This window comes from Adiantum capillus-veneris, chromosome 27 (genome assembly GCF_014529385.1).
Source record: "Adiantum capillus-veneris isolate H3 chromosome 27, ASM1452938v2, whole genome shotgun sequence".
NCBI lineage: Eukaryota > Viridiplantae > Streptophyta > Polypodiopsida > Polypodiales > Pteridaceae > Adiantum > Adiantum capillus-veneris.
The window spans coordinates 91,737,332-91,759,586 of NC_140957.1; the positions used below are offsets into that span (position 1 = coordinate 91,737,332).

General features: G+C 42.2%; 1 protein-coding gene across 1 annotated transcript; it reads left to right on the top strand.

Moving 5' to 3' along the window:
- Positions 1–20,563: 20,563 nt before the first annotated feature.
- Positions 20,564–22,227, top strand: LOC147422394 (uncharacterized). Its single transcript, XM_086503613.1, has one exon. It carries the CDS (start codon positions 21,804–21,806, stop codon positions 22,188–22,190), a length of 387 nt encoding a protein of 128 aa, XP_086359739.1. The 5' UTR covers positions 20,564–21,803; the 3' UTR covers positions 22,191–22,227.
- The last annotated feature ends 28 nt before the right edge of the window (positions 22,228–22,255 follow it).

The window sequence follows — 22,255 nt, forward strand, 5'->3', positions numbered from 1 at the left end:
TATTTGTTGCTAGAAAATTCATCCAGGAGGCATGCGGTGGAACAAGCCAAGATGATCGAGTCAACCTTCTCACTAGTTGTCTCAATACCCAGGACGTGATTTCTATCTTACAATCACCTGGAGGTAAGCACATTAAGGATGCAGTCACCAAGGACCTTATGCGTAAATTAAGAAATGTGGTTAGTGATGATGACGTTCAACAAGCTTGTGATGAGGCTGGAATCAACACCAAAGCATATCAGGCTATTTTCCAACTCCTAAAGGATGCCCTCAAAGAACATGGCATTGTGGAAAACCTATTTCCCGTTCCTCACAAGGTCAAGCTCGCAAAGAAGGCCACAAACGAAGATGTGTTCTCCCACATTGGGACAATATACCTACACATTGAGGACACAATGACAACTTCCCTTTATGCTTCGTGCGCAACAAAGACAAGGGGAAAAGGTAAGAAACAATCCATAAGACCTTCGGAGAAGTGCTTTCCTTACACAATGTGGAACAATATTTTCGTGGATCTTAGAAGGCTTCAAGAAGCCATGCTTAGATTTTACGAGCTACCTGAAGAAGGTGACGCACTTTACTTTTTTCTTTGGTATTATTCTTATCATAGAATCTGAAGTTTAAGGTCTTAGCACTATTTATTTTGTAGTGCTTGGCACAAAAGTCGCTTTTGTGCTGAAACTCGATGAGTGTGAAATAGTGAAAGGCCGAAGGTTAGAGAGGCTAAGTGTCACTCTAATGAACAAGGCCCTTCTGCAAACCAAGCAAAGGGATTCACTCGAGCCATCTCCCACCCCATCTTTTAGCGTGCAATCAGAGAAAGACATTTGGTGGCTGGGTGCTATTGAGGTGCCCAAGGAGACCAATGGAGTACTTTCATGGATTTTTGAGAGAACTCCATGGATCACAGAAGTAATACACTCCCAAATTGCAGGTCAGAAGTAGGAGATTGAGGGTTTTGGTAGTTATGATGTGGAGTGGCACTTAGGTGGGGATTTGAAGACCATAAAGTGTTTGCTTGGCTGCAAACAAGGGGCTTCTTCTCTCATGCCTTGTCCATTTTGCACTCGAGAGTACAAACCTAATGGGAAAAAATCACATAAGAGCACTGCTAAGGCCGGATCCATGCTTCCATGGCAAGGGCATGGAGAACAAGGGTTCGATTGTCGTGATGTTGGAGATGAAGGTAGAGAATGGGAAGCGTCTATTCTGAGATGTCCCATGCTCAATGCCCCAGACCGTGATCAAAAGGACCACTCTTGGAATCCAATATTTTGATTTCCTCTATCAAATGTACATTTTTGTACATTACACGCATTCATGCGCATTTTTGATAGGCTATTGAAGCTCCACATTGACTATGCTTTCACGATGAAACCGTTGGAAAAGTCCCAGGAAGCGATCAAAAGAGTGGAGGTACTCTTGAATTCCATTGGCTGTCACGGTGGAAATGTGTCTATCGTTGCTGCAAAGAACACAGGGGAGGCCCATGAAATTGCTCAACAAGTGTCAATGAGTGGACAAAAAGCTAGACACTTTTTGAAGAAAGTTTCCCAAGGAAAGCCAAGTCGATATGATGCTCAAAAGAGCTCTAACGAGCAGGCAAGTAACCTTTGGGATCTTTGGAAGGAGTTATGCAAAGCTACTACCGACAATGATTCAAATGGCGAGCTTGCAAACAAGCGCAAGCAAGTTTGGGCACATTTTGATAAAATGGTCAAGCTTATGGGCCTTAACAGCACAATAGAAGAACAACGCCAATCATTTCAATAAGCCTTGGCAGATTTTACCAAGGTCTTCACCCTTTCTTGGGGTGAAAATAACATCACACATTACATGGTAAGTCATTTTACATGGTGTTTTCATTACAAGGGATTGTTTTTATTTAATAATTTGGATCGTTTACTCATGTGAAAGCATATCTTGTTTGCGCATGGTGCATTTTTTATGCACAAGTATGGATTGCTTGAAATTTTTAGCACTCAAGGCATGGAGAAGTCCCATTATCAAGAAAGGGGAGTGTACTTAAAAAATACTCGACATGGTGGTGGAATGGTGCAATCCAATTATTTGGAGGAGATGTTCAATTGGTTTTTTCGCACAACATTTGCTCGTAAGCTCACAATGGAGCGTGCGCGACAATCCAAGATTGCTATTGAAGTGCGGAAATGGAGTCGTCAAGAGCATAGCAACAAGTTGCAAATGTCGCAAGGTCCCACCAAGTATGCTGCATGGCGGCGATGCAGAGTGCGACAAGGATCAAAGTGGATACTGCGCGAGTCACTAAACGTGAATGCAGGGTCCAACTCTTAGCGACATGTTTATTTAAAAAATAATACTTTTTTAAACAAAATTAGTGTGAACAGGGCCCTTTTTAAATGGGCCCTTATAAATATTGCATGCTCTCATAAACCACTCATTTCTTAAGAACAGTTGATCTCTTACTAACGAAATGGCGCGCACCAAACAAACCGCGAAAGAGCATCCGCCTGCCAACAAAAAAACCCTCCAAGGATGTGAGAAGCCGTCATGGCTTAAAGGCACAAGAAAACGGCCACGAACGCCTGGCCGTTCCAGGAACTCATCTAGTAGTGGGCATGGTGGTAGGGCACGAGAGCCATCAAGGACTGTTGAATCTCCACCTCCTCAAGATATAACACCTAGAAGGAGAATGAAAGCAACATGCCCAGCGCTGGAGAGAGGAAGAGGGCCAGCAAACAATAGAGTCCGATAGGGAGCATCCGTCGCGCCACCAATCACAAGCAGGACCATCCAGGACTCGGGTGGTCCATACAGACACTGAATCAGAGAGTGAGCCACCATGGCTGCGAGAAAAAATACCGCGCACACACCGGGTGGCCGTTGGGGGGAAGACATTGCCTGGAGACCAGGGAGCTCTCCCCACACAACAAGATTGGTAGCCAAGGGAAGAGGAAGAATCAGAAGAGGCTGCAAAACCAGCCCCTAAGCATGTAAACAGGCGCAAGTCTAAGTTTTTCAAGAAGCCTAAACGCCACCCGCCAGGAAATGTGCAAGTGCCCCCAAGACAACCGCAGCGGTGCCGAAAAATAGCAAGGGCATTTGCAGAAATCTGCCACTACCAGAAGACGACGAAGCTTTTGATTCGACGCGCCCCCTTTGCTCGCATTGTGAAGGAGGTGCTTCAAAGCTATGTAAATCAGTATAGAATGCAAGCAATAGCGCTAGAGGCTATTCAAGAAGCTACAGAGTCCCACATCATTTCGGTGTTAGAAGATACCAACCTATGCGCCATACATGCAAAGCGAGTGACAATACAGCCAAAAGATATGCAGCTTGCATGTCGACTGCGACGAGACTTCGAGCATTAGCTGAAGTTACCCCTCTTTTTGTATTGCACACCCTTATCTTTGTAATGATTGAACTTTCCAATGACAATATGATCAACAGTTGTGTCTACTGTGTCTACTATCTTTGTAATGAAATGACTTTGTAATTTCAAGTTTTGTGTGTAATTTCAGTCAATTTCAGTAAATTTGTGCTTTTTAAGCACCCTTGGGGGTAGATAAGCCTATAAGGGGAAAACAAAAGCCTAGCCACAAGGGCGCGCAAATGGCCCATCCATCAGTTTTGGATGGGCCATTTGCGCGCCCTTGTGGCCAGGCTTTTTTTTGCCCCTTGTAGGCTTATCTACCCCCAAGGGTACTTAAAAAGCACAACTTTACTAAAACCTATTGGTTTTGCAAACTTGTTTTACATGGATCCTTGTGGACACCCTTTTTTGTCCATTTCAAGCTTTGAATTCCCTATAGGATATGAAAAAAAATAACATATTGTGAAACCAAGTGTCTATGAAACATTAATTTGGATTTTTCAAATGTCCAATGTAATTGGACTTTTTGGTGCATGGGTGTACTAGGTAGAGCTAAAGCAGGTGATAGTGTGCTGGAAACTTCATTTCATAATTGATTTCACCTTTTCTAGTGTCCTTGAGTGTGAACATATGCTGGAATTGCCATAGAAAGGGCGCATCTAAATTAATGATACAAAACCAATTCATTTCAATAAATTTGTGCTTTGTAAGTATCCTAGGGGGTAGATAAGCTTAAAACGGGCAAAATAAAGCCTGGCCACAAGGGCGCGCAAATGGCCCATCCAAAACTCATGGATGGGCCATTTGCGCGCCCTTGTGGCCAGGATTTTTTTGGCCCTTGGTAGGCTTATCTACCCCCTAGGGAACATAAAATACCTAAATTTACTGAAATTGACAACTACATACAGAACTTGAAATTACAAAGTCACTTATCAAAAAAAAAATCATATCACCAATTGAAACAATTTTCAAGATTGACAAATCACATTCAAAAGAATTTGCAAGATAGAGAGACAATTTCAAATATTTTTTATTACTTCCAAAACGGTGATTTTACATCATGTATCTGAGGAGTTCATAATTTTTGTGACCATTTCCTGGCGCCTATTTTGCGCGTAAGGCAACTCCCCAGTCAAGAGGGAGTGTGCTATGGCCTTTGGGTCAGTTGAGCCAATGGAAGCATGTATCCCTATCTGGGCAAGCACTTTACCATGAAAGCCAGTGCCAAATGATGTGCATACAAGGGATCTACGCACTAGGAACACTTGATGCGTAGTTTGAGCAATGGTGCTCAAACACAAAAACTTGCCCAAAGCTTTTAATGACCAAGTCATAAAATGGGCTTGGGGAGTAAATTCATTATGGATAATGGCCACATTGCCAGGGGGGAGTTTTCCTAGGTAATGCGCAAGGGAAGATGAGGTCCAAAGCCCGTCCGCTTGCCACCCGTCCTTGCAGCAAAATCATCAACCTCCACGACATCCTGTCATAAACCGATGAAGGTTGAGAAAAAATACAATAAAGGATAAAATAGTAACATGAAATTTAGGATACAGTTTACCTCCTGCTCCTTGTCCTCCTCCTCCCTGTTTCCCTTTGCATCCAAGTCAATGCTCCCATGCACCACAGATACGACCTTTGGATCATCACATGGGAGGTTGCATAATGGCATAGGCATCCTAGCAGCCTCAACCTTGGCTTGCGTGGCTTGGAATTCTTCATCAGCCACGTGCAACTGCTTTGCTGCGAGGACCTCTGCACATAAAACTACAATAGTGTCAGCAAAAGAGTCCCCATCTGGCAAGAGCTTGCTTTCTAGGGCATTTGGCGTATTGTCTAAGGGACATTTGGTGCTCTTTCATAGCACGCTCAAGCATTCATCCATGTGCAGGACAAATGATTTCTTCAAAGAAGGAACACATACTCCTCCCCATCCACTAACACTGAGGAGAAGCGGCTGATTTCTACCTCTAGGATAGCCACATCCGTCAGTGGTAGTGGCACTGGAGTGTCACTAGGGCCAGCCGCAACTATGGATTTCTCAACCAGTTCCTCAAGACCCCTAGGGTACTCTAGCCGGTGTGCCTTTCCTTTCACTGCAGGATTCATGGGGATAACCTGCTGCTCCTTGGTGTCCTCGATAAAGGACCCAACCCGAAGGTGTGGTAAGTGAAGCTCCTCCAAATCAGGTTCCTCACTCACCAAGAAGATAAATGTTGCGAGCCGAGAAAGGTACTCCACCCCCAACTTGCGCTTCTTGAGCGCTGACACCCCTGGGGCTTGCTTGTCCAAGTAATGGCCTGCATCAGTTGCAATTTCTTGGAATCGTTGCAACCACTTGGAGAATGGGCGATCACCTTTGTGTATATAGCGCAAAAGATCGCAAGGCACCCAGATCCCTACATGTGGGGGGATAGATAGAGAATATTTTATGATGTGCTCCTCCATGAACGCAAAAATCTCAGAAAATGCATCCATGTGAAGGGAAACTGTGGCATCAAGGTCAGGGAGACGAGTAAAAAAGGTGTGGAGGTCCAATTTCCCTTTGTATTTGGTGTCCTCGAGGAAGAGGATGAAGCGTGACAAAGGGGTGGATGTGGCTGCAGATGTTGAGGCTGTGGAAGCATCCATGTCTAGCCTAGGGTGTAGACAGAGAGTGGAGGAGCTCAAGAGTTGCAACAGTGAAAATAGTGAATGAGTTAGGTGGCCCCCCTTTTATAATGGACCCTTTTTTTAAGACATTAAAAAAAAAGGCACTTTCACCAAAAAATGATTTTTCATCCCAATGCAAAAAATTATATTCAAAGGCATGATTTGCCGAAGAAAATCATGTTGATTACAACGGGGATTAGTTTGAAAATTGCAAGAGTTACAAAGTTATAAGATCGATAGCATAGTTCCATCCATCCCCCAGTCCTCCTCGACCTTCAGTTTGTCTTCCATTCTCTTCCCAATCTACGGACATTCATTACAATAAGCATCCAATGATCGACAAACGATGATGTATTGAAAATGTGGTGGAAGTATTCTCACCTTGTTACCTTGTAAACGAAATTGTGCTTGTTGAAGGGCCTCAAAACCCATAATAACCAAATGTTCTCGAACATTACTGAGACTCCAATGCTTGTTCACTTGGACTTCCTCCAAAGCATCGTTGGGCATCTTCACTGCAATGTCAAATCTTGCAATAGAGCCGTCGACACTCTGTAAGGGAGTCCACACTCCAAGCTTGCACATCCAATGATCATAGTGAAATTGTATGTACAAGGAGGTGCGGTATTTCAAATAGCGCATTCCAATACCTGAAGCTTCAACCTTACAACGGTACTGGTCCCCGTTGTGCATGCCCTCCACAAAACCCCAGTCCTCTTCTAAAAGCCTTCCTAATTCCTCGTAATGCACATCTTTACATACAAGCATTGTGGTAGTCTCCACAAATCCAAACTCTTTAAAAATGTGCACAAAACAATGAATAGGCAAACACCAACTCAAGCCCACAGACCTAGAAGCTTTAGAGTATTTCAAAGAGTTTTGGACATCCATTATCATCTTTTGCTTGAAAGATGCTACCGACCACAAATTTGGCACTGGCCACTCCATACTTAATAAGGAAGTTACTTTGATGGGTTCAAGCATTCCAAACGCTTGTGTACAAGTAGAGACAATATAGGAGTGAGAATAGAAGAAAATCCTTCTTTGAACCAGTTTGGTTGGGCAAAGATGTGGGAACATTATTGCTCCAATATCTGCATGTATAGCATTGAATATGCCGGAGAGACTATGTAGTGGCTGCTCCTCCACCAACGTGGATGGAAATATGACTATAAATTCATGACAAATCTTAAGTATGAATCCATAATAACATTACACTGTGATTTCACACCTAGCTTTGTATTCTCAAAACATGTACTTACAATGTGTTGTAAATCGAGGTGGTTGTTGCAAATGCATGGTTGACATTGAGAAAACATGTTGCACAATGGCTACGGTCCCCTTGTCTTTGCGGTTCTTGAAGCCAAGGAGTTTTCCTTTCCAATGAAGATCCAAGTTTGCACGATTTCGCACACGATGAGGTCCAATAGCAGATGGTTGCATGTATACCCAAGCACCTTTGGTGAACTCTTGTGGCACCCACTCATCATCTACACCTCTAGTGTTGTGGCATGCAAGTGGTGTGACCTCATCCTTTGGCCGCTTTTGCGAAGTAGAGTTGGCCATGGTTGAGCAAAGAAAACTAGGAGGAGGAGAAGGACCTTGCTTGTTGCTACAATGTACAGAGGATAAAGTGATATGAGAAGGTGGATAACCCTTGTGGCAATGGGAGGAGAAGGTGGATAACCCTTGCTTGGTGTGGCAATGGGAGGAGAAGGTGGATAACCTTTGCTTGGTGTGGAAATGGAAGGTGGTAGGGGAGGAGAGAGGAGCTTCCTTGCTGCAACAATGGAGATGGTGTAGAGAGAGAGTGTGTTGGAGTAGAGGATGAGTGTGATGGTTGCAACCAAGGAGGGGTTGGAAAAGGGGGGTTCTAGAGAGAGAAAATCACTTTTTGCCTAAGAACTACTTTTGGGGGAGCTCTTGATAGCAAAAAAAGATTTTTCAATTTTTTTTAAAAAAATTTGAATTTTAGGGTTTTTGGGTGCACGTTTTGACTTTTTGAGGTCAAAACATGATTTTTTGACCATAAAATAGTTTTAGGGGGGTTTTAAGAATATGAAATTTGAGTTTTGAAAATTTCAAAATTTTGGGATTTTTTCAAAACCGGATAAAAAAGGAGGGAAGTTGAAGGTTCCATATGGCCCACCCACCCCCCCGCGCGCCCCCTCCCCACCCCACCCCACCTTCTCACTAGGTAAGAGCCCATTTAAGAAGTGTAAGACTACTTTGTCCCCCTACATTTTTGAGGGCGTAGAGTGTGTCCACCACCCTCTTCTCATTGGCTGGCCTCTAATTAACCTTAATCCCAAAGGGCCCCTAGAGGGTTCATATTTTTCCTAATGTATCCCAATCTGGCGTTGTCATGTATGTCTGCATCCATCAGATTCCAAGAATCATTGTTTCATTCATGTGTTCATCTGGTGAGCATACAAACTGATGAGGACATAGACATCCATGTACTATCACATTAAAGTTGACTACTCCCAATGTTGGTGTTGAGTTCTTGTTGCATCCTTTGATAGTTTCTATTCCTGCTGTCAAAGATTGACTTGTTTCTTTCTTATACGTGGAATAATTGACTACATTTACTCGATCTCCTGTGTCGACCAATGCATTTGTGCTATGATTGTTGAGTTGTACTTTGATGTGAAGGTCCATTCCATCTAACCATTCATCATCCATTGACACTGCATCTTTCTACAATTCCCATTGTCGGTCGTCTATTTTCAGAGTGTTGATGGGAATAGGTATTTGTTGATTCTTGAGAGCAGCTTTCCTTTTGAGTACCCGAATCCGAGCTTCTTCTTGGGCTTCCTCAATCACCTGCTGTTGTTTTATCTTCCTCTCCTAGGCTGCATGCATTATTTCTAGTAATTCATTGGTTAGTGGAAAATTTTACTTCTTTAAACAACATCCACTAATCCAATTAGCCATTGGTTCACCATCTAGGGTGGACAACTTAACTGCTCTACTTGGAGATACATCTTCAATGATAAACGATCCGTTTCTCTTTTCCTTAAACTTGGAAATGTGTTGCTTAAGGGAATATATTAAAACTAAGTCCCCTTTCAAGTTTTGATGATCAGTACGCAATTCAAATTTTACACCAAGCAAGAGATGACGCCAATGCTTCAATGCATGAACAACAGCAAGCAATTCTAGATCATGTGTTGCATAGTTCAATTCATGTCGTCTTAATTTCCTAAACTCATATGCAACCACTCTTCCTTCTTGTGTCAAAACACAACCTAATTGTTCACCACTAGCGTCACAGGACACAACAAATGGTTTGCCCATCTCAGGAACTTTTAAAACAAAATTTTCCGCTATTTTAGCCTTCAAGGTCTCAAAAGCAGTCTCACAGCTAGAAGTCCACACAAAACCCTTGTCTTTCTTGGTCAATTCGGTCAAAGGACTTGCTATCTTAGAGAAATCTTTAATGTGTGCTCTCTCATATTGTGCTAGACCCATAAAGCTTCTTACATCTCTTACTAACATAGTCTTAACTTTATCAAGATCAATGTGAATCCCCTCTTTAGAAATCACTCTTCCCAAATACACAATCTGATCCTTTGCAAAAGAATACTTACTTGCTTTGGCATACAATTTATGTTCACGCAAAACCTCAAATGTTGTCTTTAAGTACAATGCATGATCTCCTTCATTCGTAGAATACACAAAAATATTATCCAAGAATACCAGAATGAAGTCATCAAGATACGGGTAAAAAATATTATTCATTAAGCACATGAAAGTTGTTGGTGCATTAGTCAAACCAAAAGTAAGAACTATAAATTCATAATGTCCATAACGTGTACGAAAAGCAATCTTTGGAATGTCCTCGGCCTTGATACGGATTTGATGGTAGCCAGAACGAAGGTTAACCTTTGAAAATATTGTGGCACCACTCAAATGACTAAGCAGTTCATCTATGTGAGGAAGAGGATATTTGTTCTTAATGGTCTGTTTGTTTAATCCCCTATAGTCGATGTATAACCTATATGTACCATCCTTTTTCTTTTTGAATAACACAAGACTACCCCAAGGAGATACACTAGGCTTAATGAAACCCTTTTTTCAAAAGATCATCAAGTTGTATCTTGAGCTCTTTAAGCTTATCGATATTGAACCTGTATGGAGCTCTTGAATAAGGTGTTGCTCCTGGATATAGATCTATGGCGTGGTCTACCGCTCAAGGCGGAGGCATACCAGGAAGATCGTCCGGAAACACATCCTTAAATTCATGTAAGAGATCCTCTATAAATTCTGGATTTGTCTCTTTATGTTTATCCCCAGATTCTTCTTTAATCTCATTAGCAAACACAAGCAACGTCTCACACTCTTATCTAAGTCACCTTATCAATTCCATTGCCAAAACTAGATTTAGAATCTCTTTCTTTCCACAAAGAGTGTGACTTATCATCATCAAATGATTAAAGATATATTTTTCTTTCTTAACAATCAATCAAAACATGATTTTCAATGATCTAATTGATACCAATGATAACATCATGCATATCAATGTTTATGTTATAGAAATCATCTTTATGATTTCGACTCTTTAAAGAAAAAAAATAAAATTTCTACTAACTCTTTCGTGAAACTATTATTACCACTAGTTAAATCCACAAGACTTTTAACTTCTCGATTTAATTTCAAGTTTAATTTCTCAATCAATTTAGACGATAAGAAGCAATGAATACTATCCAAATCAATTAAGAAATTCAAATTTTAATCTCAACTTCTACGCATAAATTCGATCTCACAGAAGCTTTCAAAGGACGTATCAAAGACATAAAACATCACAAAGAAGGGATAGATGACTTACCTTTATCGTACGCATCGCCAAAAGTCTCCAATTGAGCCATCTTGGTACGTATTGTCTTATCGATCACCTTGCTCGAGCATTCGAAAGTCTCGTGGTCGTGTTCTCGATATTGAAAGTATAATCCCAATCTTTGAGTTCTTCAATCCACGCTTCTAAATCTTCGCATATCTTTCTTATGCCATCAAACTCTTTAAGCTTAGCCTTCGTTAAGAATGATTTGGTTGTCGCTTCTCCCATATCGTCATCGTTTCTTTTGGCGGTACCCCAGTGCCACCACGATGATTATTGTTTCCAGGTGGATTAGCATGGTTTTCACCTTCATGTTGGCCATCAAGGTCTACATAGATATCAAGCTCTCGTGCTGCTTTGCCCCGTAGAGCCTCAACACACTCCCGATTTGCAATTTTCAGATCTTCTCATAGTCGTCGAATCAGGTCTTCTTGCTCCTTCATCCTCCTCTCGTATCCTTCCCTGTCCAGAATCAACCGCTCGCTCTGATACCAATTGTCACAGGAATCGAATAATAGAGATCGATAGCAAAAGATAGAGAAAGATATCTTTGTATTGATGAATCTTTGTAGAGTTTTGATACAACAGAGGAGCAAAATATATGGGCGCACTCCGTTGTACGGAGCTCAAACCTCCCGACCACCCCCGAGCTTCAGTTCGCTTGCATGCAGCGTCTCACTCGCACTCGCACTCGCACTCGCACTCTCACTCTCACTCTTACTCGTACTCGCACTCGCACTCGCAGAAGAAGAGATCGGTGAATGATCCCCAAACGCACCACCCGTCGTGCTTTTATCCTTCTTTTCCTCGAAAAGCCTGCACGATTTTCGTACCAAGTATACCTGCGAGAATACTATAAGAACGTGATCGCTAAGCGATCCGTAAAGGTTAGATTTATATCATGACACTTTGCACAGATCGTGTTTCACACATTGATTTCTGCATCGCCTAAAAAATAGCCAAAAGAACATACTCGTGCAACCAATTCAACATGATAATCAAAGTAAAAAACATAATTATATACCTTCATAATCTCAATTGCCATACTCTACCATGAAGAAACAATCCACTTCTTGGTTGATAGCAGGGAGAACTGTATGATGTTGTAGGTCTGTCTGTCCCTGTGTACATTACACTGCTGCTGCCTTTTGTTTGTTTTCATCATAACTTTTACAAACGAACTCAGAACAGAGCAATCCAGGTACTCAAAACGACGGGAATAGGTGTGGTCTGCAAGGTAGAGTAGACAGAATTGCAAAAAACGTCTCTGTTTGGCTAAAAACGCAACTTTTAGGTCGCGACTCATAAAACCTCTATTTTTGGATATCCACTACTTTTACAACTTATTTTAAGCCTACCCATGCATTTTAAGATAAAACACATAAATATAAAACATTGATATTAATAAAAATCTCAATTTTACTGTTCATAGACAGACTATCTGTTATTCATTAATCTTTATCAAATCCGTCTTTAGTGTATTATTTAAAAAAAAGAGTATATGTTCTCTCTTAATATTTCAACTCATTCGTATAAGCTCTATTTAATAGACTATTCAACAATCTTTCAAATCGTGCTAACGAAAGATATGCCCTGCTACATTCTTTTCGACTTTAAGAACTTCAAATATTAGTCCTATTACATCTAGATTCTCTAAATCTTCAAGTCTCTCTGACAATTCATGTCCAGTCCACTCAAGATCCTTAGCTACCCTTAGTGTCGGCAATAGAAATTCAATTGGCAATATGGCATCAAGACCCTAAACAAGGTTAAAGGGTGTAGCATTTAAATCTGTTTTGAATGAAACTCGATAAGCCCATAGAGCTGCATGGAGATTCATTTCCCAGCCTGTCCTTCCTGAACTGACTACTTTAGTGAATACCAAGCTAAGAATTTTATTTGTATGCTCAGCCTATCCATTTTCTTGTGGGTGATAGGGAGCTGATTTGTTATGGAAGACCATAAATTCATTAAGCAGATACTCGATTACCTCATCAAGGAAATGAGTTCCCCTATCACTAACAATTTCTATTGGCAATCCATATCTTGTGAATACATACTCGTACAAGAATGCGGTAGTGTTTCTGGCATCACTCTTTTGAGTTTCTTTAGCCTTGGCCCACTTGGTCAAATAGTCCGTAGCTACAATGATATGTTGAGCTTGGGTTCTATAAGTAGGTGGCTATATTGGACCAACAAATTCTATACCCCATTTTGCGAAATCTCTAGCTCCCATCATTGTTCTTAAGGTCATGCTATCTACTCTTGTTGGCATTTTTTTCTCGTTGACAAGCATCACACCTTCAAACATACTCTTTGGAATCTGCAAAAAGTGTTGGCTACCATATGCCTACCATTAAGATTTCTCTTGCGGTGGTCTCACTAGAAAAGTGACCTCCAACTAATCCAGCATGTGCTTGTTCTATAATTGGAATATATTCGTCTTCATTTGCACAAAGACGCAAATGTTGATCCTTACCTCTTCGATACAATTGGTTTCCTATAAGAGCATAGTCTCTTGCTTCAGTTTCAATTACTCTTTGATGGCGTTTACTCATATCGTCAGGAAATGTTCGTCTTGATAAGTAAGTAACGAGATTGTTACTCCACTTAGGAACAGGTAACATTTGGAACAATGTGACATGAGGTATGGGTATCTGTTTTTGACATTGAGGACAATCCTTTACAAAAGAGCGAACATCACTCCTCATAGTTGGCCACAATACCCTAAGTCTCAAAATTCATTGCATAGTTTGATCTTCCGCAAAGTGAAGTCCTACTATGGTAATATGAGCTTGACTTAGGTATTGGGTTTTCTCTTCATGATTAATGCATAAGAGCAATATTCCATCTCTGTTTCTTTTGTATAGCCTACCAGCTAGTAATTGATACATAGCTGATTTTTCAATTAATTCGATTGTAATAGGAAGTGGTATTTGCAAATCCACTTGAGCTATGGTCATCAATGATACATATTTTCCAATCATCAAGGTATCATTTCCACAGAGAACAAATAGGCATCTGGTAGATCATCGTCGACTCCTTTAGGTGATTCCCCTCAAACAATCCTTGACAAATGATCTGCTCTTTGATTAGTAGTGACCTTTTTTACAACCACAATGAAATCAAATTCTAAAAGAATGATGAACCATCTCACTATTCTTCCTGGCTTGTTGACCAAGTACTATAAGGCTTGGTGGTCCACGAAGAACACAAATTTTCTAGCTAATAGGTACTATATATACTTTTTACGACATAGATCATACCTAATCTTTCCTTTTCTGTGGTGGTATAATTCTTTTCCACCATGTTCAATTGTCGGCTAGCATTAGAAATAGGAAAATCAATTTTCCTGTCTACTGGTTGAGCTAGTATACACCCTATGGAAAAATTGGAAGTATCTACATGTATGTGGAATATCTTAATCCAATCTGGTGCTTTCAATATTGGAGTTGAAGTGAGATCTTGCTTAAGATTCATAAAGGATTCTTCACGTGCCTCAGTCCACTCAAAGTGTATAATCAAGCTATACATGGGTTTTGCAATTATAGGGTACAAAGACCATATTAGAGAGTTTGAGACTTTAGAGCCAATTTGGGAATCACCAAGGTCTTGAAGATTTGGCCATATGGACAAATCTCAAACTAATTTTTAAGGAAAAATACTTCCACAAGGTAGTACTTGAAAATCTCTTCCAAGCCATGCTCTTAAAACTTCGGCTAAGATTTGGCCATGTGGTCAAATCTTAATCTCATTTATGAAAGTGGGAATTGGAGAATTCCAAAATTCCTTAATATGGTGTTTACATATGTAAATTAATTGTCTGTAATATCCACAATTCCCCATGAAATCTTGAACCCCCTTGAGTGTTGTTGGTCTAGGAAAATCAGCAATGACATGCATTTTGTCTATATCAGTAGCTATGCCATTTTTAGACAAAGTATCAGACAAATTGTCCTCAATGATTGGCTCTAAGAAAACCAATGGTCCTTGATTTACACTCTAGCTTTAGTAGAGATAATGCTCACTTGGTCTCCTACAGCTGGGTTTTTAATCGGGTAGAACTTTACTTGATCTCAAATTCATCAAGGAATAATCAATCTTGCAAAACCCTAACTTGTTACCTCTTTGGTTGCTTCACAAATATCCAACTTGAAATCCCTTCAAGCTATAGTGCTCTAAACTTCAAAATCTTCATAATAAAAAACACTTGATTTCTATTAGCTTATAGCCACTCTATCAATCAAAAGTCCTTTTCATTGAATTTGGCCTATCTCTTGTTTTTGGAAACTGATTTCTACTTTTTTTACACTCAGATCATGATATCTATATGCAACAAGCAAAAATAACTAAAATCCAAAAATAATTTCTCAAAAGTTTTCTTGGGTACATGGATTGTGATCCATACCCCTCATTAAACAACTATGATGAAAATTTGTTTAAAGCTTGCTCTTGTTACCTTGATACTAGATATATATGTATTTTATGTCAAACCCTAGGTCTGATTTTCCGATTCTTCATCATGAACTATTTTTTGCCTTTTCGATCTACTTTTGAATTCTTTTTTGAAAATTTGTTTTGGAAGGATATTTATATAGGTCTTTGCTACAAACTATTGAGGTTTCTATCAAAAATCTCAGATGGGGAATGCGCACCATGATCCATGTTTCATCTCCCTTGGATATGGAACTTGGTCAATTGGTAGACTCTATTATATGGAGCCTATTCCAAAAATCGTTTTTTCTTTCTACTATAGAAAGTAGAAAATCCCCAAATTTTAGTGAGATAGACTAAACTTAAAACTATAGAAAGGAAAAAACCCCAAATTTTAGTCGAATAGACTAACTTTAGGTGTTTTGTCATATTTTCCTTCTTTTGAGAGTGTGCTCAATTTTTGCATCCCCTAGGTGGGTTAATACCTATTTTCTCAGGATGTTTTGTTTATATGAGTCCATTAGATCTTGAGTTGTCTCTATGAGCTTCTTGAGTGTGCTCAATTTTTGCATTGCCTAGGTGGGTTAATACCTCTTTTCGCAGGATGTTTTGTTTATATGGGTCCATTAGATCTTGAGTTGTCTCTATGAGCTTCTTGAGTGTGCTCAATTTTTGCATCCCCTAGGTGGGTTACTACCTATTTTCTCAGGATGTTTTGTTTATATGGGTCCATGAGATCTTGAGTTGTCTCTATGAGCTTCTTGCACATTTCCAGTTCTTGCTTCTCAATCTCCGGATGTGGATATATCAACCATCTTTATTATACTACTTGATTGGTTTTTAGTATAGTCTTAGAATCTTGCAATAGATCCTCTAAAGGTTCTATAACCTTGTCAACTAGGATTGAACCTCCAAATGATGTCTCAAGTGACAGAGCTCTTGGAGTTTGTCCCTTGTTTTTCTTTTCCTATTTAAGCAGCTCTTAAGTTTGTCGTATCTCAGTTTCTAAGGTGATTTGTTCTTTTAGACGTTTTCCTTTTATTTTTTCTCTTTTATCTTTCCATTATTTTGTTTTATTCCTCACTGATATGATCTCAAATTTTGTTAGGATAGATTTTTATGTCCTCCTCTCAACAATTTTATTTTTGGCGGCTTCTTGAGCTTGAGCTCTAGTCATTGAATTTATTGGAATTGTAGGCTAAGCTCTGGATCCACTTGAGCATGGAAAGATTCCAATAATATTTATAGTCACTTTTTTTTTGTTATTTTTTGACAAATATAAAGAAAATGATTGATTTCACATTCATTACAATATCCAAAAGTGTCAGGACAAGGGAAAGGCCGGCCTAGGTAGTGTGGAAATGGAGTCCAACTAGGGCAAAGGGCTAGGAGCCATGCTATATAGTGGGAGGTTGGGAGGTGGACTCCAAGGCACTAGTTCCCCTAGTCTTACACTGGTATCAAGAGCCAAGTTCCTATTTTTGGGAAAAAGGAAGGCGTGGTGCTTTTTAGCCACACAAAGCCTTGCATGAGTTGCATGTCGTGGTCGAAAATCGTGGAGCTTCTCTCTTGCTAAGGGACAACGACGAAGTGAAACTGTGTGTGCAGGCGGGCTTGGCAAGGGGAGCCGCCGAGTGAAGCATCACAAAAATGATTGCGCTTAGGCTCAACAGGTGCGCGCTGGGCTGCTGGTCAATTTTGGACACAAGGCCGAAGCCCGCCTTGCATCACATCGGACCCCCTCATCTTCCCAAGCTCTCGCATGCTGCCTGCTCACGGCTATGGTGTTTTGAGGTTATGTGTTCACATATAAACCCCTAAGGACAAGGACCTTAGGACTTAAAATTGTTCTTAAGGGTGATACACACCCCACAACAAGCAACAAGCTCGGACCCCCAAATTTCATGAGCACATGTTTAATTTGGATCGAAGATGGGGCCGGCAAGTACACGGCACGTTGGAGAGGGGGAATAGGGAACACACCCAACACACAAAATATTTGCCTCTCTATAGCCCAAGGATTCCACATCACTTCTAACCTCTCAAATAACACCTTTAAATTGGCTAATTTGCACTAACAACTCCACTTTAGCATACAAAACAACTATCTCACACCTTGTAAAAAACACCCCACAACACAAATGCACCCACACTGCTCAACTCACCCTTTCCGACTCACAAAACACTCCTAATCTGCCCTCTTGGTAGCACCTTTCGAGTTGCAGGCAAACCCTCTACAAACAATGGCCAATACATGAAGAGCGAGAGAAAAGGAGGGGAATGGGGAGAAGCAACACGAGAGATTGGGGCAAATGAGTGGTATTATTGCATAGGTAGTAGTACAATCGAGTATGTAGCTTCAATGGCAAGCTTAGCAACACACACGCTTCAAGCTTCCACTTCACACACTCAGGCAAAAAAGCCCACATTGGTCAAAGACCCCAGAAAATGAACATAAACCTACTTTTATAAGGGTGTGTCTAGGAGACCTAAAAAAAGGAAAACAGATGAGTTTCTCCTCCCGTGGCTTTCACTTAGAGCTTCTTTTAGAATTTGATTGCATTGCCAACACTTGGCATAGTTCATTTTTGGAAATAATTACATGGTGTGCACATTGGTCCTTTGTCCCTTCCCTTTGGCCGGCCGGATCTCCCTTGGGCCTTTCTTGCCTTGAACCGCTTTTTAACTTCCCCTATTGGCTCATCTCTTTGCAGCGGGACCCCTCCCCTGTCGAGGCAATAGCGATGTCGCTATTGGGGGGGGGGGGGGGGGGGGGGGAGGACACCCCTATCCTCAAAAAAATTTGACCCTTAATGGGCGTGGGCACCGGCCCTTACTGGCTGCCACATCATCATCAAAATTCCCCACCACGCGGGTGCCACTACACCGCCCCGCCTCGCCGGCCGTCGCTAAAATCGTCACCAAGTCCGCGCGCGCAGCTTCTGCGTCCAACCGCCATCGCCATGGGAGGGAGAGCTCCCCTCTCTCTCTCCCCTCGTGTGTAACAATGGAGAGCCCATGCTCTAATATATATAGTGCGGCCCTCAACCTGTTCACTACGCATGTGGGAAATTTGCAGGAAATGTGGCAACTCCAGCCTAAGGGCCTCAAAGTCCTCAAAAAAACCATTCAATCTCTTTAACAAAACTCTCTTTGGCCTTCCTTTACCTGGCTCTCTTCCACTGCTCCAAAGTCACATTGTTGAGCCGCAAAGCCCTACCAAATCTTCACTGTATCGGGTTAGTGCCATGTAAACCTGCCCGCCCTTTGGCTTCTCTGAGCTCGCCGTCCGAGGCCGCCAAAAAAGGGGAAATGCATCTGCATGCACATCAACCGCCCAATTGCTCCATTTTTCTCCGCACTGTAAACTGAATGCTCGGGGCTCAGAATCACGAGCCGTGACTTTGTGCTAACTCTACTTTGTGTATACCATCATTGAGAACTCTGGCGAGGCCCAAAAGATGCCAGATGACACATCCTTTAATGCGGCCAAGTGGGCTCAGACCCGGTCCCCCGGAAAAACTTCAATTGATCATATTTTGCAAACCATGGCTCCGATCCGCAATCCGAAAAGACGGGTAGGCTCCATAAATTGATCTCTACACATCTATACTTCAATTTCCACTTGGATCACTTGTCACCAGCTGCCCTATCCAGCAAGAATCTGCAAACCACCGAAACTTCAACCTTCAATAACTTGGGCTTCGTAGCTCGGTTTGATGAACCATCTGGACCTGCTCCTTTAGCACTTCAAGCTCTTCATTGCTGGACCCAAAATCTGCACCTCACATCCCCTTTATGTGCTACCCAAATTAGCCCCCCATGGAGCCTTCCCTGGCCTATAAGCCGCGTTATGCATATGCTTCTGCTGCTACCTGCCTTCCCTTGATTCTCCTAGCTGCTCCATCCCTTTGCCATGCTTCTATTTGCCTGCATATATCCGCCCATGCCATCTTCTAGAGTCGACACACTTTGGTTGCGCCAATGTACACAAATTCCCTGCGTGTTGGATGCAAGAAATCATCAATTCGATAAATCTTCTCAAGGGGATTCATTGGCGATGGTACTTCTCAAATTAATTGCGGTCAAAAGCAATACCACTCACACTCAATTCGGCTACAACGTGTTCAAATTGAGTACCTACATGACTGAATTTTGAATCGATTTTGACTTGGACAATTGACGTAATTAGAAAGGTTAATTAACCTTTGCGGTGCATCCTACGTCTACAGGACATCTTCTCGACATCAGGTATTTTTCTTGCTATTCCTTCCACTGCACTGTGTCGCCATGGATTCCGATATCAATATGACTTTTGATTTTGATCATAATACACCTGATCCTGCCCATGATGGCTCACGACCGGATGCTCTCACGGAGAGTGCCCGCGATGTTATGGCAGGTGATGATACTTATGAACTGCTTGATATTCAAGAATTTTGTGCACTTCAGAAAGTGGGATGGAATTCACGCCTTACAGTGTATTGCGGACCCAGTTAGAGCACTGCAAACAGCTTTTGAAACTATGTTTCATAAAGAGTTCTTGCCTACAAATGAGGCTGATTGGAATTGGACGGCTTTGGACACGTTGGTACAGCCAAACTGTGTCGATCTATGGAAGTGCAGGAAGTCGAGGCATGGCAGTTTTTAAGCAAATGGTAAGGACCTTGAGCAGATATTTGATGGAGCCAGGAGCCAGGTACACCGAGTTGAAGCACTAGCTAGTCAAAACTCCATGTGTTTTCTTGCTATCACTGATGGCAGGAGCATATGCTTATATCACAAGGTTGGGAACCAGGAAAGGGGTGTTGGATGCAGGTGCCATGAAGTTTATGCTATGGGATTTGGAGCGAGATGTCTACAAGAGACACTACTTGCCAGGGTACCAAGGATCGCAGGATTTATCTCCAAAGCGAGGCTGGCTATGTATGCAGAATGTGTACTCCAATTTGGCAAACTCGAGCTCCTTGGGTAATTGCGAGTTGATGGCTAGCAAATCTCCACCTCGTACCAATGTCAAGGAGTGGAAGCTTAATTCGATCGAGGGTCAAAATGGTTGTTGTCTGTCTTCGCAAGATCTCGATACCTGGGAAGTTATTTTATAAGGCGGGTTTCATCATTTACGGTTGGTCGGTAGCATATGAGGCAATGAGTTCGGACGCGCTCCAATCGATGGCGTGTGCAATAGGGCCAAGCCCAAAAGCTTTGTGAACCTCTTAATTTAATTGAAAAAAACGGGTTGCTGCAGTTGGCACCATGCAGGGGGAGAAGAGCCAGTTGAGGTGGTGTGCCATGAAAAGCAAGGAAAGGGGCATGGCCAGTTGCGTAAGGAAAGCCCGCCAGGTGAATACAAAAGGGGCACGACAGTTGCATGAGAAGAGGAGGCCAGTTGTTGATAGAGAGGGCGACCAATAGCGAGGTCGCTATTGGCCTCGCAAAGGAGGGGTAGGCCGCCATTGTTGGCGTGGTAAGGAGGCTCGTGAGGAGCTGCAAAGGAGGCCAGGAGCCGAGAAGGAGAGGCCTCGCCAGTGAGGGCTTGAGGGAGCGGGCTGGTGCATGACACAGGGGCGCATCCAGTAGAAGGCAAAGGGGTGGCGTTGTGTGAAGGGCCGCCAGGGTGTTGGGGCGTCATTGTAGATAAGAGGACGGGGCTGCTGGAAAGGAGGAATCCGCCTTGAGAGAGGGCTGCAGGGCAGCGATACAAAGGAAGGAGGAGAGGGCCTGAAGGGGTCGCCATCTGCAAAGGACTACAAACGGGAGGGTACGGCCATGAGCAAGGGGTGATGCCCGTTATGGCGGGGATTGGAGTCACGAGGGATTGAACGAGTAAGTGAGTACAGGAAGTTGGCGGCTTTGTTGACCACACAGTTGCTTGGTGAGGCTGGGGTTTCCTCACAAGGGGCATGCCATATCAAGTGAAGATGATCGAAACCGAAGGAGGCAAGGGATCAATCGAGCATTGAAAGTGGGAGATCATCAGCGTGTTTGGAGCATCATACACCTTTTTTTGAAGAGTTTTCCTGGATATTTGTCCACTCTATTCTCAACTTAGTTTTAATACTTTCTCTCGCTTTTGTGTCTAATAGTATGTCGGGTATCTGTGTGCTTCCGATGGGTGTTGAGCGTGTGCTCTCTATAAGGATGTTGGTGTGTTAAAATCCACAAGCTTGAAGGGAAACGGGTGCTTGCCAAATATTTGATTGGGGTTTTTAGTGTCGATTGTTATTGGACTACCTATATATCATACAGTGCTCTATAGTGTTATAGATGGAGGCTATTTGAACCTACTTTGCAAACGGATCTATCTAGTCACGGTTGGTCGGGATCGGGCTTGGACATTAGTTATTTGTAGATTGTGTATTTGGATGTGTGTTTGCTAGGAGATAGGGTTGTTGTGAGATCACTGAGCTATATAGAGGCATCGAGTTTATGTGCTGGTGGTTTTCCCATTTCCCCCTTTCCATCTTGTGGTGCCCCCACGGAGGATCCACTGATTGCTTCCTAACAAGGTGTTCTTGAGTCAAGATGAAGGAGGAGTTTGGGCTAGTGTTCAAAGGAGATGAGGATGTTGATGATTGGCTTGCTGATTTTGAGCTCTTTATGCTGACAGTACTGCGGATGCCAGGTGACGAAGCAAAGCTCCAAACTCTACCTTTGGTGCTGCGAGGTAAAGCAAAGGTTTGGTTCGATGGCTTGGAAGATGCACACAAGCATACTTGGATCGGATTTCGAGAGCACTTTCTACAGCGGTATCGAAAAGTGGTGTCGGCTTCGGAAGCAGATGCAAAGATTAAAGGTTTGAAGCAGGACGTAAGTGCAAATTTTGATGCTTTTATTGATAAATTTGAAGCTTATTGGGGGGATTTGGGGGCTGCTACCCAAGCAACCAATGCGGGATATTTGAAGCTCTAAAGTTGTTTATCCTACTTGCATGCCTATGTTCGTGAGAGAGTCGATTATGAAGATCCAAGCACTTA

Bases quoted from the DNA above. Each gene is read 5' to 3' on its own strand.
- LOC147422394 (XM_086503613.1), top strand. From the start codon at position 21,804: ATGAAGGAGGAGTTTGGGCTAGTGTTCAAAGGAGATGAGGATGTTGAT.